Here is a 22,620-nt window from a genome sequence, read left to right as displayed (position 1 = left end):
TAGCTTGAGGGATATACAGGGTCTTTGCCTGGTTTTAGCAGGAGATTAATGTTTGCAGAATTCATATTTGATGGAAGTCTGCCCTTTTCTTTAATTTCCAACAACGTTCTGTAGAAAACTGGTGCTAGAATCGACCAGAATTCTTTGTAGAATTCTGCAGGAAAGCCATCTGGACCTGGAGCCTTATTATTGTGCATACTTATCAGGGCTTCCTGGAGTTCACCTGGTGTCAGTGGTGAATCCAGTGCCATTGCTTGAGTGTCCAATAATTTTGGAAGAGTTATGTTGTCCAAAAACTGATCAATTTCTTTTTTAGATGGGTTTATTTGTGGTGAATACAACGTTTTATAGAAATCCCTGAAAATGTTGTTTATTTGTATCGGTTCATATAATGTGTTCCCAGATGAATCTTGAACAGCACATATAGTTGTTTTTTCTTTATTTATTTTTAGCTGGTTTGCTAGAAATTGACCGGATTTATTACCATGTTCATAATTTTGTAGGCGTAGTCTTTGTACTAAGAATTTTTTTTTTTATCAATTATCTCATTTAATTCTAGTTTTGTTTTGCGTATTTTGTTCAATGTTTCCTGATCTTGGTGGGACGCGTAGGCTTCTTCTAGTGATTTGATGTTTTTTTCTAATTCCTGAATATTTTTGTTTTCTTTTTTCTTTTTATGTGATGAGAAAGAAATTATTTTACCTCTCATCACAGCTTTCCCTGCTTCCCATAGAACAGAAGCAGATATTCCGGGAGTGTCATTATAGTCCAAATATGAAGTCCACTCTTTTTAAAAATATTTAATAAAGTCTTCATCTTTAAGTAGTGATATATTAAATCTCCAGTTTTTTCTTGGCGTAGTATTATTCTTGTGCATTAGTGTTAAAGATACAGGACCATGATCGCTGACAGCTATAGGGTGAATCTCAGTGTCTGAAATGTCACTCAGCAGTGAGCTGCTGACCAAAAAATAATCCAGACGAGAGTAGGAGTGATGGACATGTGAGAAAAAAGTATATTCCTTACTGGTGGGGTGAAGGGAGCGCCATGCATCGCAAAGACCAAAGTCGCTCATATATTGTTTGATTATATTTGTGGACTGCCAATTACGCTGAGTTCCCGCTGTATTGAGCCTATCCATGTCTTCATTTAGTCCAAGGTTGAGGTCACCTCCAAGAACAAGTGTGCCATCTAAGTGTTCAGAGAGTGCACTGAAAAAACCGTGAAAGAATGAGGGATCATCAACATTTGGACCATATACACTTGCAATACATAGCTTTTTATCACGTATAGATAGTTTAATGATTAAGAATCTGCCCTCTGGATCTATAACTGTATCGAGTACTGTGAAATTAATATTTTTATGTATTAAAATTGCTGCTCCCCTTTGTCTAGAATTATAACAAGCTGAGAACACATTAGGAAACTCAGGTGTTTTAAGTTCATTCGAACCTCTAAGAGGTCTGTGGGTCTCTTGTAATAGGACAACATCTGCCTGTAGTTTTTTGAGTTGGTTAAATATTTTTAACCTCTTTTCTCTGGAGCCAGCTCCATTTATATTCCATGTAATGAACCTCAGTGTACCCATAGATGTTTGTGTATAACTAGGGATGTATGCTGTGTGCGTCGCTTAGACAGGTGGAGAGAATACGTCACTTGTTCATAAATAAAGAGAAGGAGAGAGAGAAAAAATGTGTGGCGAGATGCTCCCTGAGTCTGACTTTGTGTATGCATAGTTACTAATATGAGTAGGCTTGGCTTAAGTGTGTGTGTATCTTATATGACTGTGTGCGCTGTCTGACTGATGTAAATGTGCTGCCGTTGAGCGCATGGTGCGTATGTGTCGAAATAAAGGATGTTTGTGGATGAGTGTCGAAGCAGGTGATCGAGGCAGTGAAAGGAATAAAGAAAGAAACCAAGGACAGGGGTGAGCAGCATAAAACCAAGAGGGGGAAAAGAGAGGAGGAAAAAAAAAAAAAAAAAAAAAAAAACGAGAAGAAAAAAAAAGCAGAAACAAAACGTAAACATTCCAATTAAATCACTGACGGAGAGTGACGGTGTTAATTCTGCTATGAAATCACACTTTAAGATGCGATTTGATACTGGTAAGTTAAACAGATGTTAGTGCAAGTTAGTGTGAGTGGATAGGGAAATGGTGTAGCTGATTCTTATCTGGTGTGAGGTTAATACAGCCACGGAGTGATGTTGGGGTCGCGGTGGAGCTGTCCGTCCACGTACAGCCGGTCCACAGCGATGACAGCGCGGGAGCCCTTCTGGATGAAGCCGCGTCGGATTGGGAAGAGGACCCTGCGTCGTTCCAAGATCTCTTTGGGGAACTGGTCGTTCACGCTGAAGTCCGTTCCTTTTAATTCCCTGCCGCGGCTTTTCACATGTTGCTTTTGTTTGAAGTGGCCGAATTTGGCCACGATAGGACGTGGTCTCCCGGCCGTAGCCCGAATGGGGCCGAGGCGATGTACCCGATCGAAGACGATGTTCTTCACAGTGTCCTCCGGCAGCTTCAGGTGGGTTTTGATGAAGCTTTTTACCGTGGTCTCCGCGTCCTCTCCAGCGGCTTCTGGAATACCAGAAAATACCAGATTATCACGCATGCTACGAGCTTGTAGATCGATAACTGTTTCTTTTATTTTTTTATTTTCTCTATTGAGCTGTGTAACCCAGTTCCTAAAATCATCTCAAACAGAAAGAGAAGAAAAATTAAAACATTTAATGTTCATTGTTCTGTTCTTACTGTCCCGGTTAATGAAAGTGAAATGAGATCAAAATAATTATTTAAACATAGAAGGGATGCAGATTATATATGATATGCTCTGGTCAAACAAGGGTTAAGTTTCTCAGAGGGTTGATGAGCTCTGATGAGAGCCTATTGTTTTACTCCACTCCTCACATGTCAGCCAATCGGTGAAGCTCTAGGCAGCTCTTGTCCCTCCTTAGTACCAGCTCCCAAGTTTTCAGTCTCTTGCTTCTACAGCCGAACAGAGCAGACGGACTAAAACTTTTGTTATCGGTAAGCTGGAGAAATTAACCTCTAACGAGTTAAAAGAAATACCATCTAAACTGATATTTTTCACAAATTATGTATTTGCACTTGTTGTTGTCAAGGGCAGAGCGAAACCGGAGGGTTTACTGAGCTGTGGCTCCATGTAAATGCTGAGCATCCACTCGACGGCGGTAAGCTAAATGTGGCTAATCAGACACGTGATGTGCGGAGTGTGGGTACAGTTGTTCGATGTCTCTGAAACGCACTGTTGTTATGCTAGTTAGAGCATTAACTAAGTCATTAACATGTGAAAAGTTGTAAATGGTTAAAGCAGCTAAAAATAACTTTATGAGAGATAATTGTAAGCAGACTTTATCCTGCTTCCTGTTTAAATTTTGATGTCAATCGGTTGTTTTACAATACTCAGTATTGAACACTTGGAGGTAATTTTTAGTGTATTTCCACTTGTACTAGTAGGCCTATGGTACAAGCGGGATTAAGCACGTCTATTTTAATACTCCTATTTGTGGACTGAGTCCTTGTGTTTACGTGTTATTGAAATTGATTATTTGCACTTTGTTCAATTTCTGATAAGCATTTGCATATTATTCCATTTCTTAAAAGGGGTAATATACTTATTTATTTGTGATTAGATATATATGTACAGTGAGTTTATTTTGATCGATGTAATTAATGTTTACAATGAAAGTGAATTATATGGTGACTATAATTCCTGAATGTTTAAAACCTTGTAGATAATCTTTAATGTTACTGCAGGTTACAAATAATTGAACCTTGATACTGTGAAATTTTGGATATTGCTACTTTGACCTTTGAAACTTGATATTTTAATGTTGTACAACATGACTGAACTGATGATGATTGAATTGATGATAGCTGATCTGAATAGTAGTTACTGCACTGTGACACTACTTTAGTTTAATTTGTGAGAGTTATCCTTAAAGGGCATGTGACATATATTTGGCCATTGTTTATAGGTCAGGTTTTTATATGGGACGAATCCAAAGACCAGGTCAGCGATTCCAGAACCCAGAGTGTTCCAGTGTTCACTGGATGGCGAGCCAACCCAAGATCCTAGGAGACGATATACATGTACACGCACACTCATTTGCACATTGATGGACTACAATCCTCTACTGTACAAGTAGTACGGTAGGACAGACAATCACACACACACTCCTTGTCAGACGAATTCTATGGGCCCCACCGGTACCATTTGGACTTAAAAAAGACTAATTCTTTTACTTGTGCACAATTTTATTTAATTCTATTTTTTTTTGCTACTTTGGGGGAAATTTTTATACTTGACATTCTGTTAAAACCTGTTGTAATACTGTGTTGTTTACAAATTTCTTTTACAAGGCTTAACATCACTAAAGTACTTTTAAAGCCACATAACTGTGTTTGTCTGGTTTCTCTGCCATTCGTGTACCAGAGCTCTAAGAGTCGTTCTCAGTCTTCTGACACTAGCCCAAATTGCTTATTACTTTAGTAATTATCCATTGGTACTTTATGTAACTCCACATAAGTGCTACAAAAGTGGCGAGCCAGCCAGGAGCTCTTTGGTGCATGAATATCAGCAGTGAAACCTCCTTAAAGTGTGTATTGTCATTGAAACATCTTTTGCTATTGCCACAAGATGGATTTTGTATTGAGCTCAGGTATCAAAGTCCCCAATGCAGTAATTGTTAGTGGTACACTCAATTCATCGGATGATGAAGGGGTTCTTGACTTTTTGAAGCAGTATGGTACCTTTAGAGCCATCCCAGTTGTAGATCCAAACTCAGAATTTTTCAAAAACCTGATCGTCGAGTACCGAAGTGGTAACGCCATTGATGCCTTAACTGATCTTTTGCCATACACATATGAAGTTGAAGGGAAGCCCGGTGTAAAATACCATGTAAGAGCTCTCTCCAGCGTTTACACTGCCAAGGTGGGTGGCAGTGCTACTAAGTCCTACTTAGATGAAATAAAGCAGGTGGCAAAACTGAGTGGCAAAAGTTTTGAAGAGGTACTGAAGTCGATGATGACAGAGATCAGTGAAATCATTGGGAGTTCAGAGACCGATGATGAATGTATGCTCTCCTCCATGCAAGTTGATGATCCAGACAGGGAGAACCAGCTTCACCCCTCTCTTGAAACTTCTGAGATTGCACGCCAGCAGTTTTCTGAAGATCCACCCCAGGTAGGATTGATTCAAGGTGGTGCGGAGCCACACCTACCTGTTGATTTCAAAAAGAGCCCATTTAGTGCGGCAAACAGTTTCAACCCACCTGAAATTCAGAAAGTCATTGTGGAACACATCGTGAAGAAAGATGACTTGATTGCACATTCATATTCTCCAATGAGACTCCGGTCATTCTCTGGCAGGATCCCCAGACCCAGCGGTGAGACAGATTATGACACATGGCGTTCACATGCCGAACTTCTCAGGAAAGACCCTGCCATGTCTGAACTTCAAAAATCTAGAAAGATCTTTGAGAGCTTGTTGTCCCCTGCAGCTGACATTGTCAACAGACTGAGCCCAGAAGCTACACCTGAGACTTACCTTCAGTTGTTGGATGCAGCTTTTGGAACAGTGGAAGATGGAGAGGAGCTTTTCGCCCAATTCATGAACACTCTTCAGGATCCTGGTGAAAAGGCCTCTGCGTACCTCTGCCGTCTTCAGGGCGCATTGAACCTTACTCTGAAGAGGGGAGGAGTCTCTGCTGGGGATGCCGATAAACACATTCTCAAGCAGTTTTGTCGTGGATGTTGGGACCACACCTTGCTCTCAGATCTTAATCTTGAAAACAAGAAAAGCCAACCCCCAACATTCTCAGAACTTCTATTAATGCTCCGGACAGAAGAAGATAGACTGGCAGCTAAAGCTACACGGATGAAGAAACACCTTGGCTCAACCCGGCAGCGGGTTGTGGCGCACTGTCAAAAGACTTGCACCTGTAGTGAGCTACAGGCAGTGACTCAATCTGATTCTGACCCGTTGACAGATCTGAGGAAGCAAGTTGCATCCCTACAGAGTCAGCTTACTAATTTGATGGCAAAGAAACAGAAGAAAAGCTCGAAGCCTAAGGACAAGGCCGAGTGTGATTTATGTGAGATGGCTATGGCAACACCTAGCATCAAGGTCACAAGTGCGAAGCCTGCCAACTTGCGGCAGAGCACCCAGCCAAAACCATGGTACTGCTTCAAGTGTGGTCAGGATGGCCACATCTCAGCAAGTTGCAGTAATGACCCAGACCCCACTCTTGTCGCTGATAAGAGGAAGCAATTGAGAGAGAAGCGTCGCATTTGGGAGATGCAAAACACTCCATCTGCTGACCAGGATTTTTAGACGCAGTCTCAGTTGTGGGGCAAACTGGGACTGAAGCAGGTCAACATCGTCCCGCTAAATCTGGAAGTCAAGCTAAACCAAGAGCACAGGCCACTTTGAGTCAATCCCATGTTGGAGAACAACCTTTCAGACTACCTAAGAGGCTCATAGGCACAAAGAGTACAGGTCAAGTCACGATCAAAGGTAAGGTGTGCAGTTGTCTCCTTGACACAGGTTCTCAAGTGACCACTGTCACCAAGTCCTACTATGACCAGTATTTGTCTGAGCAACAGATAGAGCCACTACATGACCTTCTGGAGGTTGAAGGGGCCAATGGGCAGCTTGTACCTTACCTGGGTTATGTTGAGATTGGAATCACCTTTCCTAAAGACTTTCTTGGTGCTGAACTAGAAGTCAAAACGCTAGCTCTAGTAGTCCCAGACACCGGGACATTAACGAAGTCTTGTGTATTGATAGGAACAAACACTCTTGATGTAGTGTATGAAATGTACAGAGAGGCAAACCCAGAGGGCTACCATCCCATTCCTCATGGGTACAGAACCGTACTCAAAGTACTGGAGTTGCGGCAAAAGCAAGGTTCAGATGAAAACGTTGGATTAGTGAGGATGCGTGGCAAGGATGAAGTGAACGTCCCAGCTGGGAAAACAGTCGTTCTGGAGGGGACAGTATCAATCAAGGAATTTTACACTGAGAGATCTGCCCTGTTGGAATATCCTTCAGTATCTTCCCTGCCTGGAGGGCTTTTGGTGCAAACCTGTCTCCTTGACTTGCCAAATAACCAGTTGTGCAAGCTACCTGTAGTAGTTTCCAATGAGTCAGAGCATGACATTACCATCCCAGCAAAGAGTGTGATTGCAGAACTCAGTGCAATACAGACTGTCCTATCTCACAAACAAATTGTGAGTGAGCCATCAGAGTGTGAACCATCCAGGACCTCTAGTGTGACATTTGACTTTGCCGACTCTCCCATCCCTTCTGACTGGAAAGACCGCATTACTCAAAAGCTGAGCAGTATGCCAGAGGTCTTCGCCCAGACTGATCTGGATTTTGGAAGGACGGACAAGGTCAAACACCACATTAAGCTATCAGATGAGACACCATTCAAACACAGAGCCCGACCGATTCACCCGCACGACATAGAGGCTGTTCGAAAGCATTTGCAAGAGCTTCTCGCAACTGGAGTAATCCGCGAGAGCGAGTCCCCATTCTCTTCGCCAATTGTTGTGGTCAGGAAGAAGAACGGTCAGGTACGTCTGTGTGTTGACTACCGTAAGTTAAACTTACAAACAGTGAAAGATGCATACGCCCTCCCAAGACTGGATGACACCTTCACCGCACTCTCAGGTTCCAAGTGGTTCAGTACACTCGATCTTAAATCCGGCTATTATCAGATCGAAGTTGCAGAGAGTGACAAGCCCAAGACTGCCTTTGTCTGTCCACTAGGTTTCTGGGAGTTCAACCGTATGCCACAGGGAGTGACAAACGCGCCAAGTACTTTTCAGAGGCTTATGGAGAGATGCATGGGAGACATAAATCTGAAGGAAGTTGTTGTTTTCCTGGATGATCTCATAGTTTTCTCGAAAACCCTTGAGGAGCATGAAGCCAGACTCATGAAAGTCCTGGAACGCTTAAAGGAGTATGGCTTAAAGCTGTCCCCCGAGAAGTGCAAGTTCTTCCAGTCCTCAGTTCGGTACTTGGGGCATGTTGTTTCTCAACACGGAGTAGAAACTGACCCAGAAAAGACAGCCACACTTAAAACTTGGCCAGTCCCTCAGAACCTTAAGGAGCTGAGATCCTTCCTTGGGTTCTGTGGATATTACAGACGGTTTGTTAAAGGCTACTCAAGTATTGTGAAACCGCTGAACGATCTAACGTCCGGTTATCCACCACTGAGGAAGCATTGCAAATCAAAAGGGAGGAGTAATCAGTATCATGATCCAAAGGAGCCGTTTTATGGACGGTGGACCCCTGCATGCCAGAAAGCATTTGAGACTATCATTGACAAGCTAACGTCGCCTCCAGTCCTGGCCTTTGCTGACCCAAAGCTGCCTTACATCCTTCATACGGATGCGAGCACTACGGGCCTTGGAGCAGCCTTATACCAGGAGCAGGAGGGACAGCTGCGGGTTATCGCCTATGCGAGTAGAGGTTTGTCAAGTAGTGAGTCCCGCTATCCAGCACATAAGCTCGAGTTTTTGGCTTTAAAGTGGGCTGTAACAGAGAAGCTGAGTGACTACCTCTATGGCAATCAGTTCACCGTTGTCACAGACTCAAACCCTCTGACCTACATCCTCACCTCAGCAAAACTCGATGCAACCAGTTACAGGTGGTTGGCGTCCCTCTCTACCTTCAATTTCAGACTCCAGTATCGTTCTGGAAAACAAAATGGAGATGCCGATGGACTCTCGCGTCGTCCTCATGGCAGGCTACCTGATGACCTTACATCTCAAAAAGAGAGAGACCGGATATGCCAGTTCGCAAAACAACATCTGTCAGATCCAGACAATATTGACTCAGTCGATCAGGACGTTGTTCATGCTATCTGTGAGAGACAGTTTGTTTATCATTCAACCACCTCTGAAGCTTTGGGTGATGATGCAGGTATAACCCTTGTCGAAAGTCTTGCCATTTCTGGAGATGCTATACCTGACAGCTTTGAGCAGGAAGAAACATTGGGAGGCTTACACATCATTCCCCACCTGTCACCGGCAGATCTCAGAGACAGCCAGAGATCTGATCGGTGCATCAGACATGTTATTACCCAGATGGAGAGTGGGGAGAAACCCCCTCCCACATTGAGGAAAGAACTTCCAGACGTAGTCCTGTTGCTGAGAGAGTTGAACAGGTTCGAGCTGTGCAATGACATTCTCTACAGAACACGAAGAGAAGGCGGTAATAAACATTATCAGTTGGTCTTACCTGAAGACCTGCGAGAGTCTGTGTTGACAAGCCTACATGACAATATGGGTCATATGGGAATAGAGCGCACACTCGATCTGGTCAGAGCCAGGTTCTATTGGCCAAGAATGTCCTCAGATGTGGAGAAAAAGATAAAGACCTGCCACAGGTGTGTGCGCAGGAAAACGTTACCTGAGAAGGCTGCACCTTTGGTGAATATCATGACGACAAGACCCCTCGAGCTAGTCTGCATGGATTTCCTATCCATTGAACCAGACAGCAGTAATGTGAAAGATGTTCTTGTCATCACAGATCATTTTACTAAATATGCAGTCGCTATCCCAACATCGAACCAAAAAGCTTGGACTGTCGCAAAGTGTCTGTGGGACCATTTCATAGTACACTATGGCATTCCTGAAAAATTACACAGCGATCAAGGGCCTGATTTTGAGTCTCAGTTGATCAAGGGGCTGTGTGAAGTAGCAGGCATACAGAAGATTCGGACTACGCCGTACCACCCCAGGGGCAACCCGGTGGAGCGTTTTAACCGAACACTCTTAAGTATGCTTGGAACTCTGGAGAACAAAGACAAGTCACATTGGAAGGATTTTGTAAAGCCTTTAGTTCATGCGTACAACTGTACCAAGAACGAGGTAACTGGATTCACACCGTATGAGCTGATGTTTGGGCGTCAGCCACGGTTGCCTGTCGATTTGGCTTTCGGTTTACCTGTGAGAGAACAACAAAACAAGTCACACTCCCAATATGTTAAGGACCTCAAATCCCATCTTGAGGAGAGCTATAGAATAGCTACACGGAGTGCTGCAAAGGTAGCCGAAAGGAACAAAACCAGATTTGACAAACATGTGACCACATCTACCTTGGAAATCGGGGACCGAGTGCTGGTCAGGAACATACGCATTCGAGGAAAACACAAACTCGCCGATAAATGGGAGCAGACCGTCCATGTGGTGGTGAAACGAGCTGGAGACCTCCCTGTCTACACCGTTAAACCAGAGGGCGGGGATGGCCCCATACGCACCCTACACAGAGACCTCTTACTCCCTTGTGGGTTCCTCTCTGCAGCCAAGGAAGTGAAACCTGAACAACCAGAACCCAAGAAAAGGCCCAGAACGCGACGGACCACTCAGAAAGACAATGAAAGAGCAGATCACCCCTCGGACGAGGATGATATTGTTTCAGTCCACTGGTTTACAGATAGATCAGTGCCAAATGACTCGGCGTACATTGTCAAGCGAGATCTTCTGCTGACCCATAAATCAAGTCTTGGTCAAGATGATGTGACTGCAGATCAAGACAAGTTGGCTGGTAATGCTCCAGCTTGTGCAGACACCATCTCCGATGTTGTTCCAGCCAGTCATGCTGACCATAACCAACCTTATGACAATCAGATTGCGAGTTATGGAGAAGCCTTGTATGGGGAAGACTTAGCCGGAAATGACGAACCTGAAAAGGAAAGAGACTTACCCGGAAATGACGAACCTGAAAAGGAAAGAGACTTACCCGGAAATGACGAACCTGAAAAGGAAAGAGACTTACCTTCTACGGATCGCCCTGACATGAGGGATGAACAAATCCTACTTCTTTCGGACATGTTAGGGAGTGATGAGGAAGGAGAGGACTTGATATTTGACAGGGAAACAGTAAACAAAGAGAGAGATGAACAAACAAGCAAAGAAATTCCTGTTCGAAGATCAGAAAGAAGTCGCCAGCCACCAAAAAGGCTAGACTATGCTGAATTGGGAAATCCCCTTGTCACTGTGGTCAAATCATTATTTCAGGGTTTAACCACAGCTTTCATTGACTCTTTAAATTCTAAAGCTGAATTATTGTTCTTAGATGATGCAGTTCACAGTAGACATGCAAAGGGACTTGCATGAATTCAAGAGGGGAGGGTGTAACCCAGTTCCTAAAATCATCTCAAACAGAAAGAGAAGAAAAATTAAAACATTTAATGTTCATTGTTCTGTTCTTACTGTCCCGGTTAATGAAAGTGAAATGAGATCAAAATAATTATTTAAACATAGAAGGGATGCAGATTATATATGATATGCTCTGGTCAAACAAGGGTTAAGTTTCTCAGAGGGTTGATGAGCTCTGATGAGAGCCTATTGTTTTACTCCACTCCTCACATGTCAGCCAATCGGTGAAGCTCTAGGCAGCTCTTGTCCCTCCTTAGTACCAGCTCCCAAGTTTTCAGTCTCTTGCTTCTACAGCCGAACAGAGCAGACGGACTAAAACTTTTGTTATCGGTAAGCTGGAGAAATTAACCTCTAACGAGTTAAAAGAAATACCATCTAAACTGATATTTTTCACAAATTATGTATTTGCACTTGTTGTTGTCAAGGGCAGAGCGAAACCGGAGGGTTTACTGAGCTGTGGCTCCATGTAAATGCTGAGCATCCACTCGACGGCGGTAAGCTAAATGTGGCTAATCAGACACGTGATGTGCGGAGTGTGGGTACAGTTGTTCGATGTCTCTGAAACGCACTGTTGTTATGCTAGTTAGAGCATTAACTAAGTCATTAACATGTGAAAAGTTGTAAATGGTTAAAGCAGCTAAAAATAACTTTATGAGAGATAATTGTAAGCAGACTTTATCCTGCTTCCTGTTTAAATTTTGATGTCAATCGGTTGTTTTACAATACTCAGTATTGAACACTTGGAGGTAATTTTTAGTGTATTTCCACTTGTACTAGTAGGCCTATGGTACAAGCGGGATTAAGCACGTCTATTTTAATACTCCTATTTGTGGACTGAGTCCTTGTGTTTACGTGTTATTGAAATTGATTATTTGCACTTTGTTCAATTTCTGATAAGCATTTGCATATTATTCCATTTCTTAAAAGGGGTAATATACTTATTTATTTGTGATTAGATATATATGTACAGTGAGTTTATTTTGATCGATGTAATTAATGTTTACAATGAAAGTGAATTATATGGTGACTATAATTCCTGAATGTTTAAAACCTTGTAGATAATCTTTAATGTTACTGCAGGTTACAAATAATTGAACCTTGATACTGTGAAATTTTGGATATTGCTACTTTGACCTTTGAAACTTGATATTTTAATGTTGTACAACATGACTGAACTGATGATGATTGAATTGATGATAGCTGATCTGAATAGTAGTTACTGCACTGTGACACTACTTTAGTTTAATTTGTGAGAGTTATCCTTAAAGGGCATGTGACATATATTTGGCCATTGTTTATAGGTCAGGTTTTTATATGGGACGAATCCAAAGACCAGGTCAGCGATTCCAGAACCCAGAGTGTTCCAGTGTTCACTGGATGGCGAGCCAACCCAAGATCCTAGGAGACGATATACATGTACACGCACACTCATTTGCACATTGATGGACTACAATCCTCTACTGTACAAGTAGTACGGTAGGACAGACAATCACACACACACTCCTTGTCAGACGAATTCTATGGGCCCCACCGGTACCATTTGGACTTAAAAAAGACTAATTCTTTTACTTGTGCACAATTTTATTTAATTCTATTTTTTTTTGCTACTTTGGGGGAAATTTTTATACTTGACATTCTGTTAAAACCTGTTGTAATACTGTGTTGTTTACAAATTTCTTTTACAAGGCTTAACATCACTAAAGTACTTTTAAAGCCACATAACTGTGTTTGTCTGGTTTCTCTGCCATTCGTGTACCAGAGCTCTAAGAGTCGTTCTCAGTCTTCTGACACTAGCCCAAATTGCTTATTACTTTAGTAATTATCCATTGGTACTTTATGTAACTCCACATAAGTGCTACAGCTGGGTAACATTATCTGTGAGACATTTCACCGACTCCCTTAGCGTGGCATTTTCAGCAGCAAGCGTTTCCACCTGCTGCTGGCTGTACTCCAGGGATTCTCGCAAGCATTTAAATTCTCGGTGAAGAATCTCCACCAAGGACAGCATGGCGTCGAAACTGGACAATCGCTTGTCGATTGACTCCAATATGTCGGCAATATCTTTGCCGGCTGGCGATGTTGAGCCGGGGGAATCTGCCGGGCGTTGTCTTTTCGACGACGGCGTCTCAGCTTTGGCCGGGGAAGCTGCACACGGGGTCTTCTTCATCACGAGATCCTGAAAGCACTGATCGATGTAATCTTGGAGAGTCTCTAAACTCTCCTCGTTGTTCTCCAGGGTGTTGGAGATTATTTAGACAAATAGTGTTAGTTATAAGACAATTGATAAGTGTATTTGGTAATGCTGAAGCTTAAATGAATTTGTTCAAATCTAAACTACCATTTGCTTTAATTTTCCGCCAAAATCTCCGGCGTCTGACGTCAGTTACATCGAGAGCATCCTGACGGGAAACATCTGCACCTGGTTTGGGAACAGCACCAAGCAGGACAGACGAGATCTGCAAAGAGTGGTGCGCTCGGCCGAACGCATCATTCAATCAGAGCTCCCTGACCTGCTGTCCATCTACACCAAGCGGTGCAAGTCCAAAGCTAGGAAGATTATGATGGACCTCTCCCATCCCAACAATGGACTCTTCTCACTGTTGAGGTCTGGGAAGCGCTTCCGCTCCCTTAAGGCCAAAACAGAGAGAATGAGGAGGAGCTTCTTCCCCCAGGCTATTCGGGCCCTGAACCAGGTGTAGGACTGGACTCTCCCACACACATCACATCACCACACGCACTCTGGTTTTTCTTCATGCACACTTCCTATAATTTATAAACTCTTTCTGCTATTTGCACATTTTTACTGTAAATTTCTAAGTTAAATCTGTAAATTTTGTAATAACCTGTAAATACTGTAAAACCACTGTCATTTAATGGTCAGGCATTGCATTGCACAGCTTACAAACATTTCACCTCATGTCATACTGTGCATGGTTGTGTGTGTGACGAATAAAATTTGAATTTGATTTGAATTCGATTTTGAATTTGATACGCTGAAAAATGTATTTTGTAAAATAATTTTAAATTTTTTATTTAAAGTGTAAGTAAATATTTGTTGTAATAGATTTATGTATCAGTATCAGAAAACAATCCAAATCTTGATCTCTGATTCATCAGGATATTTTTCTACTCCAGAACTCTTGGTATCAATGTTTTGACCTTTTCTTGATAAGAAATGATTGTACTGACAGCTACAATGCGTAGTGTTTTTTGTCTTCTTCCGTATACTTCATTGTTTCTTTTGCAGGATTGGCCTACTCGTACTTGACACACTTAGAAGTTGCCTTTGAGCATCTCTGATAGAGCATCTGGGAGGTCAAAGGCTTTGATCAAGGGCATCTCAGTGGTGAAAATGAGGCAATTACAAACATGCTTTTTCATGTTCCCCACCAAAAATTACTTGCTGCTGCAGAGACCGCGTGTATGAAGTCTTCCTCCCATTTCTAACCACAACAGTGAATTTCCCATTTCAAACGTGCTTCATTCAGATGAGCAACTTGCAGCCTGACTCAGTAATTGCAGTCATTCGTAGCAGCTGATTTGGATTGTCAACACTTTGCTGTGGTGGTTCAACAGCATTGGTTTAGAACAGCAGTCAGTCGGGCATATAGTATTTGGTGATATCTTAAACGATTTTATATGCATGAGCTAGCATTTAAAGACAATTGCTGCAGCTTGCCCCGTGTGTCAGCCTGAGAAGCACAGTTAATGCCCACATCATTTTTAAAAAGGGTTCCCTAAACTGTGCACAACTGTTTGTATGTGTTCCAAAATGTTAACGCTAATGTGCAGGGCTATTTTTATTAGTTGCTTGCGAGTTTGATTTTATGTCAGTGAATGAAGTCTACACACACAAATACACATATGGTTAACCCTGTTCACAAGCAGCGCTGACTTTTTGTCAGACCTCTCATCCAAACAGCATCAGATATGACTTCCTTAAAACCGCAGCATTTGCCTAGGGTGAAGTGGATCAGAGTAATGGTTGTGCAGAACACAAAGACATGCACACAACTCTTTATGCAGAGAGCACCCTGATTAAACCGATGTCCCTTCAAGAGTAGCTTCCATCTTTCTTGAGAACCCCTCACCCAGTGAACATGAGTAAGCGGCTGAAGCCATTCATTTTAGCTACTTGCACATTACTGGAAGAAGATAAAAGCAGAAAATTTCTTTAAAAAGTATTTGCAAAGATATTTACAACTGTACACTGCAGCACACTGGAAACTCAGAGAATCCACATCCTCAAACATACAGCACAACAACGTTTCCATTCAGAAACACAAAGCAAATATTAATCTTCAGTGTAATCAGCAGTAGAGAAAATCCTTGAGTCAAAGTGCTATAGTTTGGATGCAAAGGACAAAAATGAATAAACAAGGAGGATGTGGAAACTAAAAAGGCAATCTGGAAAAAGGCATAATATGAAAGAATGACAGAAATAAAACCAATAACAGGAAACAGAGAGGAAAACAATCCCTGCCAGGGCAGCATGATTGTAATTAATCTAGGTTTGATTGCTCAGTTCAGCTTGATGTGTTTAATGTGGGGAAATTGTTTGTGAGCATAGATTTGATTTACTAATTATGTTAAAATTTTATAGACTTTAAACCACGACTATGGCACAACAATGACACATGTGGGACGTTTTTCACAAGAATTTCTTCATTTTGAACTAAATGTGAAATGTTTGCATCCCCACATAAAGTATTTAGAAAACACTTCTCAGCCCAGGTCTTGAATGCTGTTAAGGGTAAAACAGTGCATACAATTGGCTTTAACAACTTCTGAATAGACATGAAGCTGTCGAATTAAAGTCTCGTCTTTTTGCATCACTTTTTAAAAAAAATATATAATGTATGTTGTAACTTTTTCCAGTGCACTTTAAGCCTTTTTGCCTTCCAATGTTTCATACTTCATTGTGCAACCCTTTGATCAATATTTGTTGACTTTTTTTTTTTCTTGACAAATAAATCATCTAGCCACTAGGGAGCAGCAGAAATGAGCTAAAAAGAGAAGGTTGCTGACTTCGAATTGGGTGGAGTTGTTAGCAAAGCCATCCATCTTGTAAATGACTGTGCTGTAACATTATTTACAGCTGAGGGTGAATACTGTTTGTTTATCAGTAAACACATGTATACATATACATGTGCTTTTTGGTACCTAAGGCAGTGTTGTGTTGATTCGTAACAGAACAACTTATTGAATAAACTCTTTTAAATATTTTACATTTTTCTTGTATTATTGTACTTTGTCACTGGTCTATTGAAAAACTATATAGTTTGTCCCATTGCCTTTAGTTGAATATATGAAAAATGGCAAAATGACACAGTTTGACAGCCATAAAATAGTTTTTTTTTCTCCAACAAAGAAATGATCAAAATGCTATTAGCTTAAAATTTGGCATGGTGTGCAATTTGTCCTTAAAAAATTTGAGGATGAAGGCAGAACAAAAGCAGAGGATAAAAGAAGAAGTGGTAGCTCTAAGAAATTATGCCATATTCCTAAAAGTATTCACACTCCTTCCTTCACACACATGTGAACTTAAATGACAGCCCATTCTAAATCCATATAAAATATAATAAAATGTAATAAAACACCTTCAACTCTTCTGGGAAGGCTTTCCACAAGGTTCCACTGACTGTGGAATATTTAGCGAGGAAATTCCAGGGCTGCACTTGTTGCAGAGCGACCCATTCTTTCACAAATGTTTGGAGAAGGGACACAGATGTTTGAGTTTATACACCTGTCGTCATTAAAGTGATTGGAATACCTGAATTCAGCTATTTGGATGGGTAAGGGATTAATTTTGACAGTGTAGTGTATCTTTGTTTTGGTCTTTGGTTCAAATCATCTTCAGTATGTAAGGGCATGTCGACTGGCAACAGCAGTAAAATCATACCTGGCAGGAAAAGACACAATGCAACACTTCAGTCATGGATTGGTCTCCCAAGAACTTGAGCAACGTTGCAATGTTGAAGCCTCAAGCCATTAAAATATTAAATAATAAAAAAGTATTTGGTTTGCTTGTTTGTTTGTTTTTTGATTATTTAGAGCACATCCAAATGCATTTTGTCTGAAATGTGCTGCTTAAATATGTTTACTTTCCTCTTAGTTATTGTTGGAAAAAGAAATCAAGTGAAAACAATCTGACACAAATTTAAATCAGCAGATCAGACCAGGGATCAACTGTTTTTTATTTCCTATCTCTGAAGTAATATCGCACTACTCCTAAGAGATAATATTATTACTTAAGCCCACAAAATATAATAATGACAATATTAAAATACTATATGCACTAATTTTTTTCCCTTTTTTGTTGCAGCTCTGTTTCATTGCATTTGTCATTTTTATTCTGGTGCAGGGTACAGCCTCCAGTAAATGTGTTACATCCTCCTGACAGCGGGTGGTGTATCCCAGCTTAAATGCTGACACCAACAAGAGGGACACATCAGCTGCTGGTGAGAGCTTCATTTGTCTGCTCAAAGCTTTGCAACAGCTATCATGCAACTGAGACGACTGGAAGCTGCAGTCATATTTGGTGAGTTTAAGCCGAACCATTACCATAAAATTACAGATTTCTGATAGAAAAAACAAACAAGTTGATTAGTGTTATTGTATGTTTTTTGTGCTATAAAATTAGCATTACTAGAAGTGTTTCATGTCTTGTAGTTTGTACCACATGTATAGTCAAAGCGTAGCTACAGTTAGTCATGTGAGACATTAACATTTAATTTTTGAATGTCCCTTTTCATATAAAACCTCAAGACAAAAATGATCTCCGTGAAATAAATCCATATAAAAACCAATGATAAAGTAAATACATTCTTAAAGTCTGCTTGTATTTCAGTGATTATTGCTCCTCAGATTTCATCGCTGGCTTCTGAGTGTTTGGCTGCTGTGAAAATCTGCATGTCAGATTTATGCAAGCGTGAACAGGCATTTTATGACGGCATCTGTGAAGGTAAAAAAAAAACAAACACTTTTCCATTATATTGTTAATATTACCAAGGGTTGAGACAAGTAAGTATTACGTAAAGCGATTGCATTTCCTCAGGAAGGTCAGCAAATGAGACCGTTCGACTGAATTGCTTCCATGGAAAATGGCTAAAATGTAATAAGTGAGGAAACAGCCCGAAGCAAAATGTACATAACAAAATTAAGTGACAATAAATCACTTTTCTGATGCCTTTAATGCACACAGTATGTCTGTTTTGACATCGAAATCCTCCATTATTACACTGAATTTGATATACCAGCCTATATCGGGATACATAACCAGACATCACAAGGAAAACTGTCAGAGCAGCAGGCACATAGAAAACACCTGTTGCTCAAACAAGACCTTGCTTGCTTATGGAAAATCCTGTTTTTCCACCTTCCTCTTATGTTTCTGTCATTCAAGATGGAGGGTGCCAAATAAAAGGCTCAGAGGTCTGTAACATGACCATCCAGACAATACTGCACCAATTTCCCTCTCTGCCAGGGTGCGTGTGTGCCTGGGAGGAGGAGCTTTGTGATTCTATACAAGTGCTGGCCACACAATGCCACCAAAAGCCAGGTGCGGTATTCTCAGAAGTCTCTACGATAAGCATTTATATGTGAAATTACGTTTTTGTTTGCCAAAGGTGGACAGTTATTGCACTACAAAATGACTGTTAAGAGGATCTTTAATGTGCCTTTGTTGGTGGGAGAGATAATCATGTTGATTATTTGAACAGCAGTTCAGCTCACGAGGAGTGCAGTAATGGATTGGCAGTCAAGCACTTTATTAAACTACGGTAATTATATTTTATTACGCTAATCTCAGATGAAATCTAGTGAAGATGAGTCAAAATTGGTGAAACCCATTCACTACCTTTCTCTCTCTTTGTTTTTTAGTATATGATGGTGCTGGATCATGTTTGGATCAATTTAGGGCTTGTCTCAGCGATTCAGTTTGCAACAGGTACCTGGCACCTATGCTCCAAGCCTGTAAGTCAGGCCAGTGCAATGATGAAGGGTGTCAGCAGGAAACTCTGCGGTTCTACAGGAACGTACCCCAAAATGTTGCAGAGATGCTGGTCATGTGCGAGTGTGAAGCTTCAGATCAGAGCTGTCTGAGCATGAAAACCGAATTGCACAGTGGCACCTGTGGAGATGAGATCCGGGTCTGTCAGCGTGTACTTAACCAGTGCACTGAGGACAGTAACTGCAGGTATGCTGTTCTGTCCTCAGATGTTTTTGTTTTTTTTGTTGTTGTTGTTTTCAGGATTATTGTACAAATACTATTATTATTAAATGCACACCAAATCAGATGCAAATTCATTGTTTGCACAATGATGAAATGTATGAGCAGCATCTGGCGGATGAGATTGCTGGAGGGAACAACAAAGGCTGGCAGGAACATTGGTTGTGCGAGGCATGCGGGGAGGAGAAAAAAGGTGTCTTGTGTATAGGCTGTGCAGCAGGAAGGCAAACACTTTAAAATGCAAGGAAGGGATTCAGTCAACAAACTAACAATCACTAAATTGGAGCAGGAAAAAGAGCGTTCATCATTCGAGAGTCCTTTCCAGCCTTAAAAAGTGAACGAGTGAGTGATACTGGAAATGAGTGTATAAAATAACATTTTTTAAAATAATGCCAGCTCACTGCTAGTAACAGAAAAGAAGAAGTCTGCAGATAGTTGAATACGTAACTACCAACACTGAGCCAGACACAGAAATAACAAAATGTGAATTCTCAACCTTTAAGTGAACAATGAAGAAGAACTCAAGCTGAGGTAGTCCAGTATAGGGCCGCATTAGTGCACAGTAGCACTCCTAACCAAAATCCTTTTTACATTGTCCTGTTTGTCCTTTTAACACATACATGGCAGCGAGCTTTCATAGAGAGTGCCAAGTGCTGGTCCAGCCATTAGGAGCAATTTGTGGTTCAGTGTCTTCTTCAAGTGGATGCCCTCCTCACTTGTCCATTCTCAAGCTGATTTCATTATGGAAACCTAGATTTTCAGGTTATAGTTCCATCAAATCCAATGCTGTTTCTTTTTTTTTTAAATGGCCATTTTTTAAGATCACATCTCCAATTACTATCTAATAAAATTTTTCAGAAACCACTTTACACGTAGACTGCAGCCTTTTATAATCCAAATTCCGCCTGTGTGATTGGTGCACTTTTCCCGCTGCCATTTTTGATGTAATTCCATAAATATATGTGAAATGATCTTGAAGTAATATGTACAATCTACCATAACACATAAACATCTATAAATCGCAGCACCCACTCATTCCACATAACACACATTTTCTCTGTATTAACAGGGGCTTATTAGAAAGTTATCAAGCCAATTGTTGGAGTCCTGAAGAAGCCCAGTGCATTGACAGTGACCTCCCAAGAGATGAATGCTTCACCCAGATGGATCCAGAGCTCATCCTTGGTGCAGACGCTGAATGCAAAAGGGCCTTCGTGGCTACTTTAGGCACAGTGCTTCACCATCCTTGTACATGTAAAAGACTCTACAATGACGATTTTCTTACATGCAGCATGATTCACGACGTGCTTCACAATAGATCACGCTTCAGTGAGTATCTTTTTTTTTTCTAACCAGGCATTTTTAAATGTAACAATCATTTTTCCTGGAAAGATTGTAAATTATTTTTATTTGTATTTCAGTGGCATCTTCAGAAACAATCATTCGCCCCTCTAAACCTCCTCCATCAGATCATGCTTACGCTTGGTTGCAAGGTAAATTGAAATTTGTAAACTCTTTATGCTAATCGTAGTATGATTCACATGAATTTAAATTATCAAAACAATTTTTGAGTGGGTTTTCAAGATGGAATATTTTGTCTTTCCAGATTATCTTCTGTACGTTGTTGCAGCCATCCTGCTTGCTGGTGTCATATTAATGCCTCTGGTTATTGTCAGTAAAAAATGGTAAGCATCGATGTTGAATCAATGTTAAGTCGCTTTTATCAAAATATTATGTATAATTTACTTTTATTTCTGTTTCCTTGTAGGATCTCGAGAAAGAGAGATAAAACAAAATTTCACCATCCACAGAAAAGCAACTGTGTTGTTATTCTCTGATGTTTATTTCTCTTCCCACTGAATAAAATAATCATCATTTTTTCTCTTTTAACTCAAGATCACAGCTGAATAGATTCGTGAGGTTCCTTTGAGTTTGCTGCACATGCAGTCATCTCATATTTCTTTGCTGTAATAGGTAATAGAGTTTATTAAGAAAATAACTAAATTGAGAATGCTTTAAAACACTGTCATCAATAGCCAAATGAATATTGTTGTAATCATCCTTTGCAAAGGTCTCCAAAGCACACTTTGTTTTTCAAAGTACTTGGTAGGTGATTGATGAGTTTGACATGAGGGCTCTGTGGGAGTCATACAATCTGTACAAGGACTGATTGTTCTTCTTGCTGTAGTTCAGTAGCTCTAGGTCTAGAGTTGCTGTATGTTTGAAGCACTTGTCACACAGTGGTGTTACTTGATTGATAAGACTATAAGAAGCTTTTGCACAATCTTGTGAAGTAGCATTGTTTAGTTCTTCTGTAGTGCACCCTTAATCTTTGTGTTGTTGTAAACAGTGATCTTGTGCTGCTTTATTAAAGAACATATTGTATATTTGTAGATACAACCTTTATGTTTAAAGTTAATTGAAAAGATTTTGTTGTTAATCTTTCACACCGACAGTTATTATAGAAAAAAACAACAGATCTGACAAGTTTAAGATTGCTTTAAGTTATAACTTCAAGTGTGATGATTTATTTGTGCTCTGCTCACTCTTGTGCTGTGTTCCTCTGTATCTGATAATAAACTTCCCACTGAAAGCCTTAAAGCCCCACAGTTTGTTCAAAATGCTACATTTTATGTGACGATTCCTTTAAAAGGAGCTTTTAAAGAAAAACTTAAAAATCAGAATTTAAATAATTTGTCTTTTTTTTAATAGTTCCAGTCAGTGTGCGTGAAAGCCCCCCAAGAAAGGTCTTCAACCTGAAGCAGTGATTTGTTTTTCTTTTATTAGTTCATAGACAGCTATCGAGAAAGCCCTGTCAGCATAGTCCATTTAGTCCTGGAATCAGGGACAGAGTGGAGCCTTTGGTCAGGTGATGTCTGATATAAAAACAGGAGAAGTAGAAAGGGAGGACAACCCTATTCACCCCTTTGTGCACAAACAGCAAGGGAGAGGCACTGATGGGAGTTATCTGTATTGACCTGTAAACACACTTACTTTAGCATTTTGAGCTATTTGGAGACAGGGTAACGAGGTCTGAGTGGTGGAAAAAGAGAAGCAATTGCAGCAATCAAGATGAGTGGATTTGCTTCACTTTAATTGGGCCAAAGACACCAAATTGTTTTTGTCACTGGAGCTGATCTAACCCTGATTCACTGATCTGCTCTGTTTTATACGATTGAGCTATAGGTGAGTATTT

At 40.8% G+C, this 22,620-nt stretch overlaps 2 protein-coding genes across 5 annotated transcripts in view; both read left to right on the top strand.

Moving 5' to 3' along the window:
• LOC309720677 (uncharacterized protein) overlaps positions 1 to 13,016 on the top strand; it is a 97,514-nt gene extending 84,498 nt beyond the window's left edge. The window contains exons 2-4 of one of the 4 annotated variants that reach the window (XR_014280551.1): positions 9,452 to 11,524; positions 11,625 to 11,688; positions 12,496 to 13,016. Coding sequence is in view for 1 of the 4 variants with exons in the window: in XM_082557803.1 (XP_082413929.1) it covers positions 9,452 to 11,152 (1,701 nt within the window). In the remaining 3 variants the exon portion in view is untranslated. The other 3 variants (XR_014280552.1, XR_014280553.1, XM_082557803.1) reach the window with 3 other exon arrangements.
• On the top strand, positions 759 to 21,808 carry gfral (GDNF family receptor alpha like). The gene is made up of 10 exons (XM_082557804.1): positions 759 to 2,105; positions 17,559 to 17,735; positions 18,045 to 18,158; positions 18,600 to 18,755; positions 18,916 to 18,975; positions 19,076 to 19,391; positions 20,494 to 20,753; positions 20,846 to 20,917; positions 21,031 to 21,109; positions 21,193 to 21,808. The coding sequence occupies exons 2-10, from the start codon at positions 17,699 to 17,701 to the stop codon at positions 21,260 to 21,262; spliced, it is 1,164 nt and encodes a 387-aa protein (XP_082413930.1). The 5' UTR covers positions 759 to 2,105; positions 17,559 to 17,698; the 3' UTR covers positions 21,263 to 21,808.
• Positions 21,809 to 22,620: the final 812 nt, after the last annotated feature.

Source organism: Aulonocara stuartgranti (genome assembly GCF_965226115.1).
Source record: "Aulonocara stuartgranti genome assembly, chromosome: 13".
In the NCBI taxonomy this organism is placed as follows: domain Eukaryota; kingdom Metazoa; phylum Chordata; class Actinopteri; order Cichliformes; family Cichlidae; genus Aulonocara; species Aulonocara stuartgranti.
Note: the sequence above shows the minus strand (reverse complement) of the source record. Positions and strands in the feature narration are given on the sequence as shown.